We start from the raw sequence: 24,476 nt of genomic DNA, 5'->3' as shown, positions 1-24,476 counted from the left end.
TTCCTCACTGATTGAGCTTGAATGCAGATTCAAAAACTCCTTCACTATGAAATAAAGTGAGACACAGATAGCAGGATAAATGTGTGAGTTATGATGCAGTCTGTGTGAAACTCCTAAGGAGAGGGTCAGCATCCTGGGAGCATCAATGACCATGTGACCTTCCTCTCTTCATAATTTGATAAGAGAGGGTTGCATTTGAAACACATTCAACCTTGTTTTCCTCTACACTGTGGCAATGACACATATCTGTGCAAAATGAGCGTAACCGGCAGTTTCCAGGAGGTGTGACACAAGAAAATTTCTTGCAGAAGTACTCTTGTTACAAATGTGTCCTTTCTGTAGTCTGAGTGCCTCACTGTGTTTTTTTTTTTTTTCTTTTTCTAGGTTTGATTCAAGATGTTTCTCTAAATTAAGCAAGCAGATGCTCTTGCGCCACAGCTCATCTTAACAAGCTGGAAATATATGAATCCTGTTTTGTTTCAGTCCTACTTCCACCTCTCATTCTGCAGTAAATTCTTGCTTGGAGTTTGGGCACCGTTTCTCTTGTGAAAACTGTAGAAAAACTAAAAGAATATGCAAACAGTGGCAAACAATCAGATTGTGTTGAATTAGGACAGAATTTCCCATCACTGGGAGGTGACAATTTTGTGCAACATCCCCTGCATGCCGCCTTCTAACAAGGACATCTGAGAGGAATGTTAAGTATATTGAATTTGACACAGTCAGAGTCATTTTGCGCCCGGGTAAAAAATAAAGCACAATCAACACTTAAACCAGCTTTAATTTCACCAGCTTAAAAGTCTTTTGAGGGAGCCATTTGCAGCCCACAATTACAATTAAAGGATAACCATCTCAACACGCTGGGATTGAATTAACTCCATTCTGCAGCACTTTGTTCCATTACATTTTTATGTATCTCTCTCTGTGTATTCTGAAGCGTGGTCTGTGGAGTATATACGCCAAAAGAGAAAATGAATTTAACCGATAACTGCTCCAACTCATCAGCACCAGAGGGAGTCTTTATTTTATGGAGCTGTTTTATGTCTCAATTACAGGTTAGTGTCAGTTTTGTGAGGTGAGACGAGGACATGCATGGTTCTTAAACTTGAATAAATCTTGACATGTACTATACTCTGGTGGTCATATTTGGCACTGCATGCATTTGGAGGTGTTTTCTGATGATGAGGGGATGTGATGTACTGTTTCTTTGCTGCCACCAGAGAGCACTGTTGTTTTTGACTAAAATACTAATCCTACTATGACTCAAAAAAGGTTTTCCATCAGACTGAACAGGCCTGGATCCCAGACTGACAGAAGATGTACTAAATGTGGGTCCAAGTCTGAAAAAAAAAAAGCAGAGAAGCCTTGACAACATTTGCGGTAGACCAACTTAATTATGGTTTTATATTAACCATTCCAATGCAGGTAAATTTCCAGAGCTGCTGATTTTATTGCCCATGACTTTAGTCTGTGGAATTAGCTTCTATTATTTGTGGTTTCGTGCTGCCGGTGCCTTGCTGAGTGCTGCCAGGAAATGTTCTGATCCTCACATTGGAAAACGAGTGTCAGGCTGATATGGCCTGTTTTTTTTTCCTGATTATTTGCACTTAATTTCAAACATGAGAGGCGATAACAGTGTTAATTTACACTGATATTGACATGTAAGGCTGTATTTCCACCCGTTTGCCTCTCAGGGTTTAAGCGTATGGCAGCCAAAACCAACATTCCTCCACATATCTGCAGTAGTAGTCTGTCAAAAGTTATTGCTTTTTGTTCAGATTTTTCTCTCCATTCAGATGCAGGAAAGTCTAATACGGTACATTACCCATGTCTTGATATGAAATAAAAACCTTTTTGTGGCAGATTTTAAATGCCTGTACAACCGCTACATGTAACACTTAAGAAAGGAAACCAAGATATTTGCCACAGAAAGACAGAAATAAAGCCTTGAGTGAACAAAAGTGTATCACAAAATACCAAACCAATACCAATACCAAACTTCTTCTTCAGAACGGGGCAGAAGATAATCTCTTTATCTCATTATATCTCTCTAGAAAATCAGTTGAACTCATCATAATTGAATTGAAGTAAACCCATAAATTCAAATTATATTATTGATCCAGACTCCATATTACACCTTCAGTATTAAACAGGCCTCTCCAGTGTGCAGTCAGTGTAAGTTACACACTATCTTAAGTGTTGTACTGTAATTCAATCTTTATCTTTGTTTGACCTGTTCATAACACACAGACATATGCAACTGGTGACCATGGGTCAGATGTAAACATAGCTTCATTTAAAGGAATCACAATCCAAAAAGGTAGGAAACCATTTGCATATAATATAAGCCAGGTAATTCTTAACATTCATAACAGGCTGTACTTTTGCATGCTGAGTAATTTTACCAGAGCTTATTAATGACTCTCCTGTTCTCTAACCACTATGCTCTGCTATGAAGTTCCCTGTTATGCATTTTGCCTCTAAATGATTTCTGTTACTGTAAACCAGTCTTTGTGCTTTGTAATCAAACAGATGGAAGCCTGTGGGATGCAGATGTCTGAGAAAAGCATGTTTCATTTAAGTATTTGTCTCACAATGATGGATGATTGCGGAATTGCAGAGTGGTTGATGTGCAAGCTGGAGATCATGAATTAGAAGTAAGTCCTTTTCACTGAGATAATCTTCCCCTAAATTCTCCATTCATGGTGAGAGTGACACATTTTTTCTGGCTGCCAAATGGCCCATTTTGTGCTGCCTCCCAGACTGTGCACCATCTTTGACCCCCACCAACCTCTTTCTTTCACTTCTTGCCTCACGGTTGAAAGGTCATAGATGTGCACTCACAGTCCTGCTCGGGGTCAGCTGGGATCTCTCAGATCCTGCAGAGGCCCTGGAACATCACAAAGAGCTGCAGTTAGCCCCACAGTTTGACCAGAACCCCCCCCTCCTCCCCATCCCCCTCATCACCACCACAACCAGTGCAAGCCCTGCTGTCAGACTGCACACTTATCAAAGAGCTCATTCACACCCCTCCGCACAGTTTGAGACGGAGAGGAAAATGGTGATTTACTGGACCTCTGTGCCCATTCTTAGATTGTACAGCATTAGCCCTGGCTCTAAGAGAGATGCTTGGTTCTTCACCTTCCCGCAGACCACGTCCCAAAGCAGTGCCACACGCCCAGGTCTGCCTTCCTGTGTGTTAAAAACAACACCATGACCACCACACTGACTCCCAGAGCCCTCAACCTACGTCTCTGTGTCCAACATGTCACGCTTAAATGGCCAGCCAGTGTAGCAGCCTTTTACATGCAAGCGTTTTCACTCTCCCCACAAATCCCTGAACATGATATAGATGGAACGCAAAGCAAGCATTTTATGAATATGCTTCTGTGTGCAGCTGTCGCTGTGCTCAAAAACACTTCAGTTTCTAGGTGTATGTGTTTTTTTTGAAAAATAGCTCTGTCAGTAAACTCCCTCTTTTACCCTCGGTACTTTAAATTTAAGTTTTGACAAACTCCTCCAATGAGGAGGGGGACTTTTATGACATTTAAACCAAAGATGTATTCACTCTCTTAATCAACTTTTATGTGCTGATGAAGTGCTGCTTACAGTTGTGTGGTAAAAAGGAAACTTTTGTTGAAATTGGTTTTACTTCCTCATTGTCTGGTGTTGCAAAATAATTGCAAAATCAATTTTCCTTTTTTCTTTTCTTCTGGATGAATTAAAAGCCATTATGTAGAGAGAAATTGAATTGGTAACCACAAACTGGGCTCGCACATTTGATGAAGGTGATAACATACAGAAATAACTTTAGTATAGAGCATACCAAAGGACATATCTAATGTTTTATATGCTATATGGGCTATGCATGCACAAATATATATTCCTTTTGTTTGCCAAAAACTCCAGTAACAGAAATCCAAAAAGACTTATATGGGATTTTGGAGGAGTAATGCTGCATAAAAAGTACTGTCCAAGCCTGATTACAGATATAGAGCATATAAAAATACATTTTATGTAACCATGTTTTAGATGATGCCAAATATGTAATGAGGCATTTTCTGTAGTGGACTTCTGAAACATGTCATCAGTCCAAAATAACGTTTATAAGCAATTTTCACAAAATAAGGAAAAGTAATGAAGTATTGTGGTGATAAAACATTGCTAAGTATGTTTTTTGAGCTGTTGAGGAGGACTCTAGGACATTATGGTTAAGTAAGATAAGAAAAAAATACACATGTATGTTCAGAGTAGGTATATATGTGAACACAATCTGGTGTCTCCAACTCCAAACTCCACACATTGCAGAGTTTCTGTGACTGGTGTGAAGTGAATACCATAGAGGGTACCAGCTTGTACTGTAAATCTTCCTACTTAATACTTTACATAATAAATAGTGAAAAATGACTGACAGTAGATTAAGTATCTACAATACTATGATGTATGAAAATACATCAAACGCATAAAGAGGATTTTATCTCACAGTCATAAAAGCGTCTAGTCTCAAATGTGGACCATCAGTTAATCTTTTAAATCTTTTTGTAGTTAAAACTCAGTGCAACAGAAGATGAGCTCACTACCACTTTAATCCCATCCTCGGGTCATTAAGCTGTTTATTACTATGCTGAATCTGAGCACCTGTGTTCTGCAGATATCATTACCTGACATGTATAATTAAGAGACCCTTATTTGGCTACTCTGCATGTCTTGTGTTTTGAAGCGGATGAGGTCAAAAAAGCATTCCTGTCCTGTCTACTGTAATGTCTACATCTGTTTGGCGGGGAGGGAGCAGGGTGTTTTTGGGTTCTGTTGTACAGTAATTGGGTGTAAAACAGGTGGCATGCTGTTGACACTGGAGAAAAGCATGCGAAAAATGTGCTGCTGCCATGCAATCACAAAAGGAAAAGGCTGGCAGTTGACTTAGACATTTAATCACTGTGTTGGGTGATAAGTAATGGATCAAACAGAAGCACGAAAAGCCTAGAAAAACAGAGAGAGCCACCTAAAGCTCTACAGAGGGATTCCTAGTGGAGCCAGGCCAAGGCACTGACAGAGCTGGTAGCTCGTTATCGCTCTGGCTTTGGGGTATAGAGGTATAGTGATTTATTATTTCTTCTCAATATGAGAATATATATTTATTTTGCAGTTTGCAAGTTTGGGTTCCTCCAAAACACATAGGATAGGAGGGTACAGGACGGTGTACATCATAACTTCAATTTATGACAAAAATAATAAGGAACAACAACAGTATCCATCACCAATGTGTATTACAGCTTTACTTTACTAATGTCTGAACTGAAGTGGATGGACAAGTGGGCATTTGAGGGTGGTTTGAAAACTCTCAGATGTTTCATTAAAGCAAGAAAAGTGCTGAGTGTCTTCTTCAAAGGACCTGAGCTGAGCACATTGGAAGAATAAGCCTGTTGTTCTGAAATGATGAAGATGAGTCACTTGATACACTTCATGTCTCCACAAAGAGAACTTCATGCATCACTTAAAATACATGGTTTGACGTCGCTGGGGTTTTTTTTCACCGTGATTTGGTAAATGTCTACATGTGTTCACAGTTCACATAAATGATCCCCTGCGCGCACAGAGCGCACAGGAGGGGGATCCAGTTACCAACTTCGCCGACACCGGGACCACGTGACTCAGGTCCTCCTCATTTTAAAAAGAGCTGCTACCCTGCAATTCCCCCCAGAGCTTCAAAGAGGTGGCAAATGCTTCTCCTGTGCCAGTTGACCGGCTTTCGCACCTTTTGCACCTTATGTGTCAGAGAGTAGAAATATACAAGACAAAACCGTGAAACCGCAACGACAAAATAAGTGACTTTGCCAATCTGTTGATGGTGCGCTGGACCGAGTCCTTTGAGTTTTGATACATTTGCGTGCATCCTGCAAAGCAGCTCACTCGGTATCCTCCGTCTTTTTGATGTGCTGGCCAAGGATGGCACTGGAGCATAGGAGCGCATTTCGCGCCTCAGTTTTACTGGCTTGTGTGATAATCTGCAGTAACGTGCTATGTCCCGTCGGTGCCTATCTCTACAACAACCGCTACGCAGGGTGAGTAAAGACCCCCATTCATTTCTGGGGCTCATGAGAGCCTGGACAGACTGGGGCTCTCATTCATGTTCAGAGAGAGAGGTGAGTGAGGCGGCAGGAAAAGCGCACTGCTGCTATCAGAAGTTGTCTGCAGAGACTATCTATACATCAAGAGACGTTTATCTTGTGTTGAGAGAGGAAAGAAGGAACAAAGAAAGGCTCCATGCTCACCAACTTCTTCGTCGTTTTGGTGCAGATTCCCCGTCTGAGACATAATATGTTTTTTTTGTTTGTTTGTTTACTCTATACCTGCACGGATACCTTGTTTTCTGATGGCATACGCCCGGAGCCTTCTGAAGTGATGCAGAGAGGCAGATTGGCATTGATAGGCACATGACACGGGATTCTGGCAGCCACAGTGCCCTGTCAAACCACTTAGTTAACAAGAGCTCCAAATTCTCTTTGTGTGGCAATGCATTCTTAGTTTCTATAATTGCAAACATGAACGAATCTGACAGTAATTTCTTGTCAAAGTTTCTTGCATACCAGTCTGTTTATGAGGCTGGATGTGGGACAAACCACCTCACCTTGGCTATGAAATTTGTGGAGCTCACTCTTGGATAAATAGAGACCTCCACTGTGGCCATCTGGAGCTGGACACAGTATAGCAATTTGGATAAACATACAGAATGCATGAGTGGGGCATGTAAAGGTATTTATGGTCTGTTTTTCAAAAGAGCTTTTGATGTAGTTCAGTGGAGGCAGAGGAGGGCCACCTCTGCGGGAAACCCCCCTCCTTGTCTGTCTCAAACAACATATATTTTGGGTTTACCCAAAATATTGCGTACCTCACAGCACCCTGATTTGACAAGATATAGGACCTCACAATGAGCCTTTAGTCTAAAAAGAGTCTCCATTTTCATTGTCATATCAAATAGAGGGACAATGATGCTACTATACATTAGAGCAGTGGTTTCCAACCCGGGCAGAATAGGATACAGAAAAAAATGTTTTAGACATATAAAATTGTGATTTCTTTGTCAAGATTTCTTCTAATTTTTGCTTTATTTCTTGAGGACTACTGTGTTTTACCTCCTGAAGCCTCTAAAAGTTAATCAATTAAAACAAAATCACTCCTCTTTCTAGAGCTGCAAGGTTAGTCAATTAATTGATTAGTCGATCGACAAAATAATAATCAGCAATTATTTTGAAAATTGAATAATCGTTTTAGTAATTTTTTAGGCAAAAATGAAAAAAATAAGCTGGTTTAAACTCCACAGTTGTGATAATTTATTGCTTTTCTTTGTCAAACATGATGATAAACTGAATATCTTTCAGGGTTTTGGACAAAACTAGACATTTGATGATGTAACTTTGGATTGTGGGGAACCTTAATGGATATTTTTCACTATTTTCTGACATTTTGTGGACGAAAAGATTAACCAATGAATCAAAACAATAATCAGTAACTTAACTTGTAGACAATACAACATGTGATGAGGGGTCCCAGGTAGACTTTGCTTTATTTTAAGGGGTCACAGGCCAAAAGGGTTTGGAACCACTGCATTATAGTATCTAAAACAGTCAGTTTTTTGGTTTTAGGGCCAGATTGTCTTAAAAACAAACTGTTTCTATCCCAGAGAGAATCAACAGACTGACAACTTAAGGATAGCTTTAGCCTAGAAAGCCCTGCAGCTGGTAGATGCAAAGCAGAAGGTCTCTGCCCGGCCAGTACTGTAACAAAAACAGTCTGTCATCTTTGAGAAACACTAAAGGATGAAGAAATGGTTCAATTTGGACTAGCTCTGTGAAGCCCCTTTACCGTGCAGCATGGTGCTGTGTACACTGGTAAAAACAAAAACTGACAGAGAGAATATATTATAATGCAAGCTTGTTTTTCAAGTTTGAAATATTTCTAGATTCAAGGGAGAGACTTAATCAGGTTCTTCCGTTCCCTTCAAATGTTAACAAATTTTACCTCCAAAAAGCCTGCCCATTTTGTAGTCCGTCCTCAATCATTGCCGTTGCCATGGAAACAGGCTGTTTTGGGGTTTTTTTTTTGGCAATGTTTGTGGTCACTGAAACAAGGTGGATACTCACACTGGGCATCCTGGCCCTTTTGTTCCTCAAACCTCAGAGTGGCCGACTGCCACCTTTGTTTAGAGGGGCCCAACTTCCTGTGTGACATTGTAAAAAGCTTTAAAAAAAAAAAAAAAAAAAAACGTGAGAGAGGAAGACACCCAACGAGAGAGAAGAAAAGAAATACATGAAAGTGGACACAGACAGAACCAGGCAGACAGACAGTAACTGGGCAGATAAAGAGAGTCTGTAATGAGGAGACTGGAATGAATTATTGGCAGCAGGTTAGTTTTAAGGTCAACCTTCAGGAGCTATGATCTGCAGAATGAAAGCAACACTACTGTTCGTACAATTCATGATGAGGATAAAGAGTGCCTTTGTTTTGTGATATAATATGTATAATATATAAGATGGTGTTTGCAGATTCATTTAGAAACAGTATCTACCTCCAGTCTTTCTTTCAATTATCTGCAAAGATTTTTATATTGAATTATAACAAAGCTAACAAACCTATTCTATAACTAAGTAATCAGCTAATTCCACAGTTGACTAAAATCATTTTTTTCTTGATTCTTGATAAACAAAACTGGGTTGAGTTATGAGGATGCTTTAAATCTGACCACAGATGTTTTACACTGCAGCTTTATTTTAGGTGTATGAAATTTTTACAAAGTAAAAATAAACATCAATCATCTATCTGCTGGTTTAGCAACCAAAACACCTCACACTGTGTGTTGCCTTTCACATCATGGTGTTATATTTATCCATGATCTAAGTACAGAGTTACACAATGGAAAAAAAACATTAGATTTTGGCATTGGCAAACACATTATAGTAATTGATTATACGTCATGGTTATCATGAAATAGGCTATTAGACTCCTAAAATGTTTGCCATAGATGTTTGATATATAAACAGGTGTTTTTCATATCTATCTACGGTACACATCAGCATTTGATTGATGTATTTAAAGTATGAAAATGTGGAACAGCTGCCGCCAGCTACTGTATCTGCCAAAGAATTTTTCCAGGTGCTACCTGCAGAGCTGGAAACGATGAAATATAATCCTTTAATGATGCGTCAGACAGATTGTTTGACTGGGGTTTGATCCTGTCATCTATAGAACTGCTATTATATGTGTCACCTTCAATCAGCACAAAACGTCACCCAGATGTTTTTGAAACGAAATGCAGAGAAAATTGATCCAAGCTCTGCTACAAGGAATCTTAGTGCCGCTAAAACCCTCCGGGGCACTTTCATCCCAGTTGTTACCTGACACTTAGAAGAGCTCTGTTGTTTTTGCAGTGATCAAGTCTTCAGGATAACTCCAGGTAATGATGAGGAGGTTCGTGTGCTCAAGAAAGTTCTGGGACAAATGAAGGTTGGCACTTATTTTATCTTATTATCAGTTCCCACACACACACACACACACACACTATTACACACATCCAAAATCAGTGACAATTTGACATGAAACCTATTGAGCACTGACTTGTTTTTTTAATGTTGGGCTTTTGATTTTTCTGAAATGTTGCATTTAAATGTATTATCTGTTCTTATTCTGCTCACATCACCCTGTAGTCCCGCAGGAGTCTTTACCTGACACTTGAACACCAGTCAAAGACCGAGTGAAGCGTGACACTGGCAGTAAGGGGGGGAGGGGGTTGTGTGATGTGACATGGTCTGGTGACAGTGATAGGCAAAACAGAGAGACAGCGAGCAGCCGAGTGTGGTCATGTGTCACAGTCAGGACATACTCCCTGTCTGAGAGACTGAGATACACTGTTGATAAGATGCTCTGTATTAATTTCAGTGAAAAACACTAAGAGAAGAATGGAGGAAATACAAAGGATTTCCTCATTATTGGGCAGAATGCTTGGATCTCTTAAGTTGGCAAACATGAACATGTGTTTCAAAGATACTGAAAATAGTGGAACCCCGGAGGACTCGAAGGCTTCTCCTCTTTCCCAAACTCATTTGGGAGTAATTACCCATTAGCCTTGAGAACATGGATGACCTTCCTTTGCACATTGTTCTAGTTTCTGAGTACACAGCAAAGATTTTTATATCTCTGTGCCAGCAACAGCTGTAGCAGGAGGCATTATGTTTTCAGGTTGTCCATCCGTCCATCCGTCCATCCCTTTGTTCATCCTTCCGTCCAGGTGTTCTCAGGAACACCTGGAGGGAATTTCTTCAAATTTTGCACAAATGTCCACTTGGACTCAAGGATGAACTGATTAGATTTTGGTGGTCAAAGGTCTAAGGTGAAGGTCACTGTGACCTCATGTCCCTCCCATTCTGTCCCACATGCCTGTGGACTGGCAGACCCGGGTGGTGGTTCCCATTTTAAAAAGGGGGATGGGAGGGTGTGCTCCAATTATCAGGGATCACACTACTCAGCCTCCCAGGGAAAGCTTATGCCAGGGTGCTAGAAAGGAGGCTCCAGCTGACTGTTGAACCTCAGATTCAGGAGATACAAAGTGGATTCTGTCTTGGCCGTGGAACAGTTAACCAGCTCCTCAACCTTGCAGGGATACTTAAGGGGTCATGGGAATTTGCACATCCAGTCTATATGTGCTTTGTGGACTTACAACCGTGGCCCTCTGGTCACCTTGTGGGGAGTGCTGCAGGAGTATGGGGTACCTGGGCCGTTGCTGCAAACCATTGGGTCCTTATATAACCACAGTAAGAGCTGTGTCCGCATTCTCAGCAGGAAGTAGGATTCATTCTCAGTAGGTGTTGGGCCAGGGTTGTCACTGATTCTATTTGTGACCAACCCTCACCTATGGTCACAAGCTTTGGGTAGTGACTGAAAGAATGAGATTGCAGATACAAGCAGCCAAAATGAGTTTCCTTTGTAGGGTGTCTGGCCTTAGCCTTAGAGATAGGGTGAGGCGCTCAGAGATCCGGAGAGAACTTGGAGTAGAGCCACTGCTCCTTTGTGTTGAAAGGAGCCAGTTGAGGTGGTTTGGGCATCTGGTTAAGATGCCTCCATGACGCCTAACTCTGGAGATGTTCCAGGCACGTCCTACTTGTAGGAGACCCTGGCGCAGACCCAGAACACACTGTAAGGGATTACATATATCTTCTGGCCTGGGAATGCCTTGGGTTCCCCCAGGAGAAGCTGGACATTGTCAGGGTGAAGGATGTCTGGGTTTCCTTACTCAGTCTGATGCCACCACGACCCCAGATAAGCAGTGGAGCAATGGAAGGATGGACGGATGAATGGATAGATGGATAGATAGACCGATGAATATCCCTTTAATTCAATTTAAGTCAGTTTGGGAGAGTTGGTGTTATTTTCGCATTTTCACTGTAGTAAAACAGAACAGTATCTATCATAGAGGAAACTGGGGTCATATACCATGTATTTTTTTCTTGGAATTTGTTTTTTTTAGCAACCTAAATTTTATTCATGGCAGCGTAAGGAAGACTTAGAAACTTCATTTATGTTTCCAAATAAAACAAATGCTTTATGAATGACAAAATAATTGAATGGCCCACTTACTAGCTTTTTCTTGGAGCTTTCAAGTGCATCTCACAGTCTATTTTATCTGTTATTATGATCTCTCACTCTATTTTAAGGGGCTGTAATTTCCTAATAATTTCCTAGGACGTTTCCTGGAAAGAAATACTGTATGTAATCTGGTATTAATCATAGAGTAAATAGAGACAAAGCTCTGGGTTACTTATATTACTTAAAGTTTAGTTTGTTGGGTTGAGTTTATATGCAGTTGTTTATGTGCAAAATACTTTCCTTGGAAGGTCTTCTAAATAAAGCCCGCAGAAAATATAATTGAGCAACTAATTAAATAAACTATTTAAATTGTTAGGGGTGACTAAGCAGATTTTGACCTAAGTGTTTCTAAACTTCTGGCTATGGCCCTGGGGCAGTATGATTAGTTTCAGCAGCTTGGTTTGGTGTGCTTGGGTTGTATTTGTGTAGCGAGATGCCTCATCAAGTGCGTATTTGAAAGGCATCTGTGTGAGTTCAGGTCAAGCTTTTCTTAAAGTGGTCCAAGACCAGCACAGCTCTGAGCAGGGAAGGGATGGATGAGGGCAAAAGAGGTAAATGTTTTTGATTTGTGGTGAGGGATATGAGGACAGAGCCAGGGTACTGGTCAGGATCTGGCCTGAGATTTTTTCGTATGGAAGGTCAGCGGACACGGTGCTCCAAGGCCAACCGAGGCAGTGGCAGCTACTGTTTGGACAGCTGTGTGTTTTCACTAACTTAGCCACACTGCAATGCCTCCAGTGCCAGAGTCAAACTTTTCATCCTCAGGCAAGACATGAGGTCAAATAATAAATAATAACTTCTTATACTGAACGGAAAACAAGAATCAGATCCATCATCAACAAACTAACACTTTTTTTTTCAAATCATAATTTGCAATATTTTTATTTTGTTGACTGACATAATATTTAACTTACACCCATGAAAGCTTTTACCTTTCCTGTTCCAAGCACCTGATGGTAAATTGGTCATTCCCATAAAAATTCTCCGGTTCATACAGTAGAATGAGCAATGATACTATCTGACGGACAGGTGAACTCTGGGCAGCCCAGAAAGGAAACAACAGCTCCTGAATGCACCCAGTAGAACAAACACCTTTACCAAAAGCTATGTATTGTAAAGATAAGATATTTCAACATGTTGGATTTTCACAAAAAGTTAATCATTACTTTTATACTCCATTATTACTGCAGCTCCTGTTACTGAAATGGGACATGAGATATTTGAATAACTTAAGATGATTATTACGACACCACGCTGCCTGTTAGCATTTCCAGTTAGATTTCCATTAGATTTACCCTCCTACCTCTGTACCACATTTTGGAAATAGCACAGTGGTTCTATCTAAACTTTGGCTTCAACTCACAATTTTTTTTCATTATCAATTAATATGCTGGGAATTTTATCAATCAACCGATTAATAGTTTGGTCTATAAAATGTCCCACACCATAAATCCCAGTGTGATGTCATCAGATTGCTTTGTTTGTCTGGGCAACAGTCAAAACCCAAAGATATTCAGTTTATTGTCACATAAGATGAAGAATAGTATAAATCTTCACAATTGGCTGAAATTAGGCAATGTTTGTTCTTTTTGCTTGAAAAATGACTTATTGATTATCAGAATAGTAATAGACTAAATAATAGACTTAAGTGACGTAATATGAAATCTCCATTTATCCCTGAACCAATAACAGAATTTGTCTCTTTCTAGGCTCATAGACATTTTGTTTGACATATTCCAGGGCTTAAATCTGCAAGTCAGATGTGCTCATATCTCAGTAAAATCATCACATCTGTGTCCAAAGGAATTATTCTGTTATTTACTGTGTATGGAGCAACAGCATTCGTTTCTAGATGACATTATGACTACAGTCTGTCTGTCTGCTGTTGAGGGGAGACAGACCGTTGTTTGTCTTTAGGAGAGGTCGTTAAAAGCCACACTGTTTTCAGAATAAATGTTTAATTCTGTATAGGGTGGATTTACAGTTTAATCAGTTCATCCTTACTTCTTACTTTTATACATGATTAATGTTATTACTATGATTCTGTTAACAAAAAAAGACATAAAGATACTTTATAAACTGTCTCTAACTCTGCTATAACAGCATTATGTGTTCTCATAGTAGCCAATATCAGGCTGTCGAGCATGTCAAGCTGTTGAGATTCAGAGAACATACAATGGACTTTTTTTTCTTATAATATTAAATAACAACTGTGTTTTATTTTGGTCGACCTGTCTTCTATTACTTGACATATAAACACTCAACTACAGCTTCACCTCATTTGCTCTAAGGAAAACCAGCTCTTTTTATTGAACTATAAATTTTTCTTTCTTGTCCTGCCCATACCCGAATTACATCAACCAAAACAACACAAATTCAATTTATAGCTATCCTGTATGCACAGACACAGACACACAAAAAGAGAACATAAACAATCAGAAGATTAAACCTTTATAAATCAGACAAAGAATGCATCTTTATGGCTCATAAATACAGCTATTAAATTTTAACTTGAGAGAGAATTGTTTGTGAGGAGTTGAGTTATCTGATTGTAGATATTTAAGGCCTTTTTAGGCGTATGTGTTGTGAATTTGTTTGGTTAACGGAGGAGCGGTGCTGAAACATCTGGGGCACTCGACCATTTGGAAACGCCATAAACGAACAGCAGCAGAGAGCGATTTATAGTCGAGGGCACCAAACGTTCCAGCAGAGGCTCTTCTAACCTTGTAGCTCTACACAAAGTTAAATTAATCTGGTATGCATTCTGTAAACCATTAAACCAATTGACACATTAACAAGCATGTGTGCCAGCCTTCATGTCTCTGCCCCCATGCTACAAATGAATGCCAGCTGAGGGACCTTCACACACATCTGCACAAAATAGAAACACTGGATATACAGTATTTCTTTTACGTTGACTACTGTGTGTATCATCTGTAAACCAGTGCATTCCTATTTGCTAAAAAATACTTTCTTTCTCTCAGTGTCTCTCCCTCTCGCTGATATTTTATCAGTGATACCACATGGCGTCTGTGTTTATTTGGTTGGCCCGGTTGGTTCAGCTAAAGCTAACAGCCCCGGCTATCACGGCCTGATAGCAGGCGCTGAAAGGCAGGATATTTGTCGCTAATATGAGGTCAAACAGTGGAAGGGAAGCAGGGGGAGAGTTGCTGCAGGTTGTTAATGGGACCCATCAGTGTGTTTGCCCCATTAACGCTGTAGAGTCATCATCATTCCCCTGATTTAGTCCATCGTTTTCAGGTAGAGACGGGAGGAATGTTAAACTGTCCAGGTCTTACCGTAGCAATTTGGTCATTATCACCAAATGTTTGAGGCTATTTTAAACACACAGCAGAGGAGATAATATGGTAGTGTCAATTATTTTTCTGAAAAATATGCTCTTTAACCCTTAGTTTTAGTTTAGATGCTTAATTTTTAAGTGGTTTGGGTAGCAGCCATATCATAACAGGCAGATAAACAGACATAACAAATTACAGATTCTTTCTGTAATTCCAATGAGCTCCTTGCAGTGAGGGATATAGGGTTGAAATTATGGGAAAAGAGACCAATGGTATCGATATAATACCTGGTTTTTGTTGATGCCCTGAGTTTAGGCATCTGAAACTGTTTCAGGAGAGAAAAAGTTGGATCTGTACATTCCTTGTGAGTCAAGTAGCATCATACACCAGAAAACAAAAAAATAATATCTAGTTGATCATCAGTATAACAAATGTAACAAACAGACAAAGAGATGTTTGATATAACAGCATATGAGACCTGTCAGATTATATAAATCTGTCAAGCATCATTGATTTTACCACACCATATACTGTGGTAGCTATCCCTTAAATATTTCTGTTTGTATTATACCATTGTGGGCAATATTGCAAATCACTGAGCAGGACTGTTTTATGAATAAATTTTTGATTTTTACATGTATGTGATGAAGTTCCTTATGTCAGGTATTTTATTCCTTGGTTAAGCCCAAAATAGACAGTTTCTCATTTGAATTTTCAAAAAAAAAAAAAAATCTATATAATAGTATATGTATATTGATATTGCAATATAAAGTTGCATACACTGAGTTTTATCCATATTGCCCACTCCTACATCCCACAGTTCATTTTTGCTGGGTGTTTGTGTTACTGTAACTGCCGCTGTATAATTTTTTTTCCTGTCCTTTTAGGTGGACTTTTGGCAGCCCAACAGTGCTTCTCTGATCTGTCACAATGCAACTGTGGATGTACATGTGAAACGCAATGATACACAAGGCCTACATGCGCGCTTAAAGCAGGAACATATCAACTATCGGTAAGGACAGAAAGACCACCTGCCAAAAATACAGAAATGTACTACAGTACATATGCTTGCTTGCTTGCGTACTCTCACACATTCGGTAATCTTGTTAGCAGAGTTTCTACAGTATGAGTCACATCTGTTATACAAAGGGCGCTGCAATTACCCAGCTTTTCCCAGCCAGAATATGATTTACACATGCAGAGGCGGCTATAGCTTGCATGCAAAAGACCTCATACTTCCTCAAAGCTGGGACACATGCAAACACACGCAGACTACATCAGAGCCCCTCTCCCAATCTGCTCCAAAAAGCAAGCCCTTTCATCTCTCTACCCCATCCCTCAACAAAATTAACGTTGAAATGATGGAGTTTTTATCACAGCAGCCACAGCCGCAGATTGAAAGAATTCCATTGTCATGTCTATCCTAAGGGAGGAATTTGAGATCTGAGGATGAGTTTTTTTTTTCTTCCGACGCTGTTGATTGACTGAGGAGTTTTCAAAGATGGTTTACACAGCAGGGGACAATGTTTGGTAGTGGTAGTGAGTGGCAGTGAGGCACCACAGATCTCGTTTTACTCAAAGGGAAATAATGCAGCTTTTTCAGTGTTATTCAAGTAGTTATGGATAGAAATGTACACATACAGTAAGGCCCTTCATGAGGGAGTGTATGTAAGGAGAGTCTGGCTGCCTACATAGCTGCTATGAAAACAGATCACATCATCTATTTTAGGTTGGAGTGGGAAGTGAAGAGGCATAGGAACTAAGAGGTCCATAGGGACAGACAGTTATGGTGATAATTATTGTTTTGGCTTCTTTTCAGAACATTTAATTTAATGATAGACAGCAGTGGCCTGACTGGTATCCTTTGTGCTATTGGACAGAATGAGTGCTGGTGTACGAAAGTGGTTTGGATCTTGGAAAAGAGTAGGGTGGGTGAGTGCAGTTGCATAATTGGTGTTAGGAATAAAAAAAACAACCAGTGATTCCACCACTTCATACCAGCATTCAACAGATATACTAAATTTATTTATAATTGTTATTTACCCACTGTTACAAAATACTAAAGGGGAACATCTGTAAATTTTATTTCCTCACATCAAATTAGAGTCATTGTTGTGGGTAAAATGAGACACAAACAAATGTCAAAATGAATCAAGAAGGACATTTTGCACTGACAAAGCCATTGAGAACCCATTAGAAATTTAAGATGTGCAGAAATGTAATAGCAAACATGTCACAGGCCAAATCTGCAGTCATTTCTTCAGCTGTTTTGATGTTTTAGGTACATGGTTACTATTTGATAGACCACATTTGTTGGGAGTTTGTAAGGTTTAGCTAAAGGCTTTTTTTAACATTAATGAAATCATTTATCAGTGCTTTATTTATATTGTTGGATATTCATATGAACAAGCGCTTCACCCTTTTATCTAGCTTTTTAACTTGTGATGCAGATTTATTTATTTGGACCATCGCTACCACCCCAAATGGGCAACTTCATTCAAATATTAATTTACTTTTAATAATTTACTTTTTGTATTAGTTGTAGCTCTGATGTTAATATTACTCACATTTGTTGGACTATTTGAAAAGTCATTAATAAATTAATTAACCTCAGATTTGATGTATTATTGTAGTGGAAGAACTCTTGATGATTTATTAACATTTATATAGCAAATGCAGATCTGATAACTTATTATGAAGTTATCTTTATTATTGACTTACTCACTTACCCAATAGGGTATACTTTGTAATAAACTATTAAACACTATTAAAGAGCTATAAAATGATAGAGCAAGTTATGCTAGAGGAGGATTATTATTATTACTATTTTTGAGCTATAAACCATTCAAATATTCAAAGAACAATAATAAAAACATTAGTTCCAACTTATAAACCCTTTAGTGGTACCTATTTATGTGCAAAAACTGAAAAATTGAAAGGTATCACAATATTCTCTAGAGTTACATGCTAACCAGTGACTGTGCTCATACTGGCAGGAATCTTACAGTGGTTGGTTATCATGTCCGTCATGTGCCTGTCTAACTCTCTTTTCTTCCTTCCACAGTGTGTTCATCTCCAATCTGCAGAAGGAAATTGAAAAGCAGACGGGATATCGCTCCTCTCGCAAGCGGAGGTCACAGTCTCAGTATGACTACGAGGTTTACCACTCTCTGGAAGAGGTAGATGTGAAGCCCACCATCTACCCATCTATCTCTAACACATACACGCTCTCTAATGCATGCACAAAGTAAACAAACATCCCCTCTAAGGTGCTCTCAAACTCCCCAATTACCCCATTCCACAAGTCTCTCTCCCACAGCCTCGTGCTCTCTCACACAGAGAAATGCACCCTACTTCACACACTTCACAGCTTTAGAGTGTTTATTTTTCCAGGTCGATCAGGCTCCTGGTTCATGAATCTGTCAGGTCCTATGAAGCAGCAGGGCTTGCATGCATTCCACACACAGATCCTGAGAGCCTCCACAAGTCTTCATTACGCTGAGCTTTGATCCTCTCCTTCGCTGCAAAACATACACTTGTTTACACGCTCATGCATTTCTGTGCAACTACACAGACAGATGATGCAAGCGAAAAACGCACTCCCACACAAATGCGCATACTTCACAGGTACATGTGTTCTCACTCTGGCAAGCCTTGAAATAAAACTACTTTTGATTGTCTGGAACACTTAATTTAATTTTCTACATTTTTTTTCTGTCCCTAAGATCCAGTGGTGGATGTTTGAGATGAACAGAACCCACCCTGACCTGGTTGACATGTTCTCCATCGGGAAGTCGTATGAAGGAAGACCGCTTTATGTGCTTCAGGTAAGAGAGAAGGCATGAGACAAACACATACAAAACCAACATACACACACACACACAGGTGCATGGACAAGCATATTTGTGTTACTCCAAAACTGACAGTGCTTGTCTCCTGTCAGCTAGGAAAGAGAAGTCGTCCCCAGAAGAAAGCTGTGTGGATCGACTGTGGGGTTCATGCCAGAGAGTGGATAGGACCCGCTTTCTGCCAGTGGTTTGTCAAAGAGGTAGTCTTGTTTTTATAGGATGCAAATTTAAATATTAAAACACAGCTTGCACTACATGTATTGTTCCTCTCTAAGTGATAGCCTGTAGCAATGCAGTCTGTGATGTGCAGTCACTGGGGTCTTCGACAAAATGTGAACATCTGTTCACTTGTCACGCACAGTTATGCAAATACTAAAGCATACCCTTTATTGTTCAGATGTTGAACATAATCCAGACATTAACTCAAGTTCCATTACACCCTTAGAGTCTTAGTCAGTACCCTCTGAAGTAAGGACGGTACCAGACCAGACCCAGACATTAAATTAAGAACCTTTAATGGCTTGTTTTGTACTACTTAGTTGCCAGATGAGCAGGCTTTGCAACACAACAAATGCCAGAAAGTTAAGACAAATGAAGGAAAGTTTATGAATATCAGTTTAGTGCACTATGTCAAAGACTGTTTTTAAAAAATGTTCATCTTTAGAAATCTAAACAAATGCTAAAATTTATATTCACCATCCAACTCCAGTAACCAAATGAAATGATGTTGAGGAGAAATTAACTGTTTCAACATGCGTCACTAAAAAGTAGCACATGCACAAACTAAAACTAAGCTTTTCTAAGGTTTATGGACTATACTATTTACAAAACAATGTTCTGTTGTGCTCTACAGCCACTCTATTTGTGGGCATTTATTCAAATGGCCAATTTGATGTCTAAATCAGACAAGTCGTTCCCATAACTGAAGCATAACCATAATACGTGGCTTATTCACCATAGGCCAAGACATGGACTGAAAGGGTCAGTAGGAATTCTTCAAAGAAGGATACAGAAGGAGTAGGAAGTGAGTGAATGATGGAGGGAGATAAATAACAGCAGGAAACCAGAAGCAGACTGACATAAAAATGAATAAGGGAGAAAAAAACTTGGGAAAGCATTTTGCTCATAAAAATAGTCAAATATGCTCCACTTAGCTGAAATACGTGCCCTACAATGTGAATCCACTTTAATGTAGTAACTGACATTGGCCACTGGAGGTCAGGGTGCCATGTTAGTTTAAGGCTTAAGGCACACTAACCTTGGCCTGAGTCTGATTAAAGCACAGCTATTAGCAGTATTACCCCAGTGCCCAGATCTCCTCTCTACAATCCTCATCTATAGTATTAACCTACTGTGGTTGTGCATTTAAAGCACTGTGATGGTTAAGATGCTTGCAAAATTACAAAACCATAGCGTAGTAATGACACCATAATTGTACTTTCTGGCCACAATCAAGATGTTTTGAGCAATTAGATCACAATGAAAATACTGATGAGTGTGCGGTATAATTATCCTCTTTTTATTATAATTACAGGCCCTCAACTCATATCAGTATGACTCTGTGATGAGACGACTGCTCAACCAGCTCAATTTCTACATCATGCCTGTCTTCAATGTGGACGGATACCATTTCAGCTGGACCACGGTACTGAAGCTCTGTCTACACTTATATCACAGACTGAATGTTGCAACTTTTCAAACAGCCTCAAACTTTTTCTTCAGAGTAAAAAAAACCCAACATTTTGAAGTATTCTGACACTGGTGCAGGGCCCTGAAGAGAAAACTATTTTATGTAGGTATAATTATATTCAGAGTAAAAATTGGTAACACATTACTCCTGCCCACAGATTTTGAACATTATCAAGAAATCATACTGGAAATGTGTCCATCTGTATCAGAATATGTTCTGTAATTGGAAAAACTCAACAGCAGGGAGATAACAATGTGATTTTCTGGCATTATGTGTAATTATCTATGCTTCAGCGAAAATAACGCCTGTGAAAAATGCCCCTCAACTATTTTCTGCATATATTGTTAGTAATAGACCCACTGGAGTGGTATAAGTAACAGATGTATTATTTTGGAGGTGGGAGGCAACTATTTGTTCTATGAGTCTGACTGTCAGTGAACATACAGTGAAACTGTCTTTATTTGTACTGTAGGATCGTTTCTGGAGGAAAACTCGGTCCAAAAATCACAAGTTCCACTGCCGAGGAGTGGACGCTAATAGAAACTGGAAAGTGAAATGGTGTGGTGAGTTTAACACTGGTTTTACAATGACACACACACACACACACACACACCACAGCTTTGCGAGGCACTTCTTGCTGATGTTGTCTTCTCTATCTGTTAATGAGTGTAAGCTGTGGATAAAATATTTGTGTGGTGACAACAATCTGTGCTTGATGTCATTTAGTCTCCGGTGGTGGGTGGGGGGGGGGGGGGTCATTTATTCATCATCACTCTGGGAGGGGCTCTGAGAATACACTGAGGATTTTTGTGGACATGCAGAGATGTGATGTGAGAAAAGGAACATTTATGGACCAAGACTAAATCGGTACCTGAAAAAAGCCCAAAACACTCAAAACAACATCAAATCCTTGCCAGTGTATGCACAGTAATGTACAGTATGATTGTAGGGCAGCACTATGTATTTGGTAATAAAATAAGGAGAGAAAGGGAAGTAATATGTTTGGCAGTGGTGTTTGTGAAACCATACAGTATCTGTGGGCTTGATAATTCATACAAATGAATGATAAAACTCATAGAAAAGCCCTCAGGGAATTATGGCATGATAAATTTAGCATGATTACAAGGCTAACACCTCAATTTATACTTCAGTAATGGATAATTTCACAATTGCATAGAGCATGACATAGCCAGCCCAAAGATGACTCTAAACTTGAATGAAATCCATACTTATTAATTTATGATATTGACTACCACATTGCTTCTACTATTTATAGACATGGGACTGTGCAAATCAATCAATGTAGCCTAAAGTCACTGCAAAACAGTCTGAAATCAGTTAATTAAACCTGCATTTTTCCTTGAAACTAGTCAATAGTTATATTATCTGTCAATATCTATTATTTATTACCTTATTTCAGATGTTGCTTCAACTAAATTCCTGAAATGCCTAAAAAAGAGGAGTCACCTCATCCCACTTGAAGCCTTTCTTCTTCTTCAAGTTCAAAAAATAATGTTAATCAAAACTTGGGAAGATGTGTGTCTCTGAGCTGCTTTGAGTGAATCCTTTCAGAGCCAGTCAGGTCCTGTAAACAGGTTTATGTTTATTTTTGCACCATCCATTTACATCATTCAAGGACACAAACATTGATATTCATTGTTCTAAGCACAAAAAATGCTAATGTAGTCTGTTGGAGGGAGAGACAAGGATGGTGTGCTCATCAGACCCCCAAACATCATGCCAGTGGGTTCATTGTGTCTGCAAAGCATTTTGGGACGCTACACTCGTCTTTGGCTGCTGTTACCCTTGGCATTATAATGTAAATGTTGCGATTTCAATCTGAGTCGGTGTTAGTTTTTCCCCACAGCATTTCTCTCTGTCTCTTTACACTGCCTGCATTGTCATTGTAGCTGGATTGAGTCAAGAATACAAAAATAAATCCAGATCACAGTGCCAAACCTGTTTCATATTTAGAAAATATTACCAAAATGAAATGTGTGCATCCTGGATGTGATTAGATCTTCCCTGATTCTTCCCCCCAGATGAGGGTGCCTCCTTTCATCCCTGTGATGACACCTACTGTGGCCCCTTCCCCGAGTCTGAACCTGAGGTCAAGGCCGTCGCCAAGTTCCTGCGCAAGCACAAGAAGCGCGTCAAAGCCTACATATCCATCCATGCATACGCCCAAATGCTGCTCTACCCATATTCCTACAAGTATGCAACCATCCCCAACTTCAGCTGCGTGGTAAGACACCCATTCCTTAATAAACCACTAAATAAATTGTATTTGAGAAGTATTTAAGGCTTCTTTTGCCTACTTTATGATCACACGTTGGAGATTTTCAACCGGAACAGCTTGATATTAAATCCTACTGTGACGAAATGTACAGTTGACCTCGTGCCTTTAATCTGCAGGAGTCAGCAGCTCATAATGCAGTGACAGCTCTTTACTCTGCCTATGGAGTGAGATACAGATATGGACCTGCTTCCACAACTCTGTGTGAGTACCGTTCCTTCTCTTCATTGTATCTTCCAATTTTAGCAAAAGGAACTGAATTGATGATTGTTGTGCTGTGATGTAGATTTACCTAAAACTGAAGCTTCTTATTGTCAGATTTTGCTATATGTTTCTAAATGCAAGCAACTTTTGGCATTGGTACTAGCTCACAGTTGAAAATGCTTATATAACAAATACTATTCTAAGCTTTTCTTATCCTTGTTTTGTTTTGTTTTTTCCACAGATGTTAGCTCAGGCAGTTCTATTGACTGGGCCTACAGAAACGGTATCCAGTATGCGTTTGCATTTGAGTTGAGGGATACAGGATATTTTGGCTTCCTGCTGCCTGAATCCCTGATCAACCCGACCTGCACTGAGACCATGAGGGCGGTGAAGGCCATTGCATCAGGACTGCTGAAGAAGTGTGAGACAGACAGGGAGAGATTTCCATATATATGACCGCACTATACTGTAGCTCCCCAAAGCTTTACCCTCACAGCTTCTTATCTCGGCACCTCATATTCCTCCTAGATATTATCAGGTGATGATCTGGAAAGGACGAGAAAAGCATTTTATTTGTTTTTCTTGTTTCTTGAGGTCGTTCGCCTCCCCTCCCCCCCCTTTTCTGAAAAGATATGAACTGACAGTGGTGAGTTTCTTGTACCAAAAAACATTCTACAAGAGATCAGTCTGTTTACATTTAATAACATCAAATGTACAGTGTCAGAGAGCCTCCTGGTGGATCAGTGGATCTAATGACCAGCTCAAAACTGGCCCAGGACCTTTTTAGCATCATGCCCCCCCCCCACCCCCCACCCCAATTCTGTGTTGCTCTCCACTAACAAAACAAATAAGCTTTTTATAGTGAATGGTGATCATGTAAGCACTTGTCATGATACAGCAGCACTTTTTGATGAAATAATCGTCAAAGATTTGAATGTCTTCCAAAAATGTATTTTGCTAAACAAACTGTTTTAATGAATATAACAGTGCTCATTCGTTATTCTGTTTTTTCACTACTGTAGGCTTTTTTGGATTACTCTTACCAAGTGCCAGTTTAGATTCTAGATTTTAGATTATAATGTTAATGTATAATGCCTTTATTACTGCAACACTGTTGGTGTATATAATGTGCTATCACCTGACAATCTAGGGTTTGGATTAAATTGAGATTTTTTTTTATTGTTAGACGTTTTTTTCTCTTACATTTGGTTCAGACTGAATTTGGGAGAGAGTGAGCTGTCAGTTCAGTATCTTACTGTGTCATTACTCAGGTATGGATCAATGACAGTGTCAGAAATGTTTACTTTTGACAGCTTATGTGCTTAATATGAGATTTTAATAAATGTGTAATATCTTACTTGAATAAATGTTGTTATATAACACAGTACGTGCTCATTTTGCCACATGTATTTCATCTCTACATCTCAAATGTCACATTTGCATCGCTTATTTATGTTTTGTGCACATGCTGATAAGCATGTTTGATAGTCAACATGATTTTA

General features: G+C 39.5%; 1 protein-coding gene across 3 annotated transcripts; it reads left to right on the top strand.

The window, feature by feature from the left end:
* Positions 1-1,336: 1,336 nt before the first annotated feature.
* cpa6 (carboxypeptidase A6) lies at positions 1,337-24,021 on the top strand. Of its 3 annotated transcripts, XM_042399611.1 has the most exons (12): positions 1,337-1,425; positions 2,533-2,657; positions 9,426-9,501; positions 15,824-15,948; positions 18,001-18,115; positions 18,662-18,763; positions 18,880-18,984; positions 20,319-20,429; positions 20,947-21,037; positions 22,517-22,719; positions 22,890-22,974; positions 23,216-24,021. In XM_042399611.1, the coding sequence occupies exons 3-12, from the start codon at positions 9,496-9,498 to the stop codon at positions 23,428-23,430; spliced, it is 1,158 nt and encodes a 385-aa protein (XP_042255545.1). In that variant the 5' UTR covers positions 1,337-1,425; positions 2,533-2,657; positions 9,426-9,495; the 3' UTR covers positions 23,431-24,021. The 3 variants fall into 3 exon arrangements, with proteins under 3 accessions (XP_042255545.1, XP_042255544.1, XP_042255546.1); XM_042399610.1 differs by lacking the exons at positions 1,337-1,425; positions 2,533-2,657 and adding an exon at positions 5,616-6,062; XM_042399612.1 differs by lacking the exons at positions 1,337-1,425; positions 2,533-2,657 and adding an exon at positions 8,307-8,404.
* Positions 24,022-24,476: the final 455 nt, after the last annotated feature.

The sequence above is a fragment of the Thunnus maccoyii genome, chromosome 21 (genome assembly GCF_910596095.1).
Source record: "Thunnus maccoyii chromosome 21, fThuMac1.1, whole genome shotgun sequence".
In the NCBI taxonomy this organism is placed as follows: Eukaryota; Metazoa; Chordata; class Actinopteri; order Scombriformes; family Scombridae; genus Thunnus; species Thunnus maccoyii.
This window is presented reverse-complemented; position numbering and strand designations above follow the sequence as displayed.

Bases quoted from the DNA above. Each gene is read 5' to 3' on its own strand.
- cpa6 (XM_042399610.1), top strand. From the start codon at position 5,932: ATGTGCTGGCCAAGGATGGCACTGGAGCATAGGAGCGCATTTCGCGCC. The intron at 6,063-9,425 runs GTGAGTAAAGAC...TTGTTTTTGCAG, and splicing joins TACAACAACCGCTACGCAGG to TGATCAAGTCTTCAGGATAA. The intron at 9,502-15,823 runs GTTGGCACTTAT...CTGTCCTTTTAG, and splicing joins AAGTTCTGGGACAAATGAAG to GTGGACTTTTGGCAGCCCAA.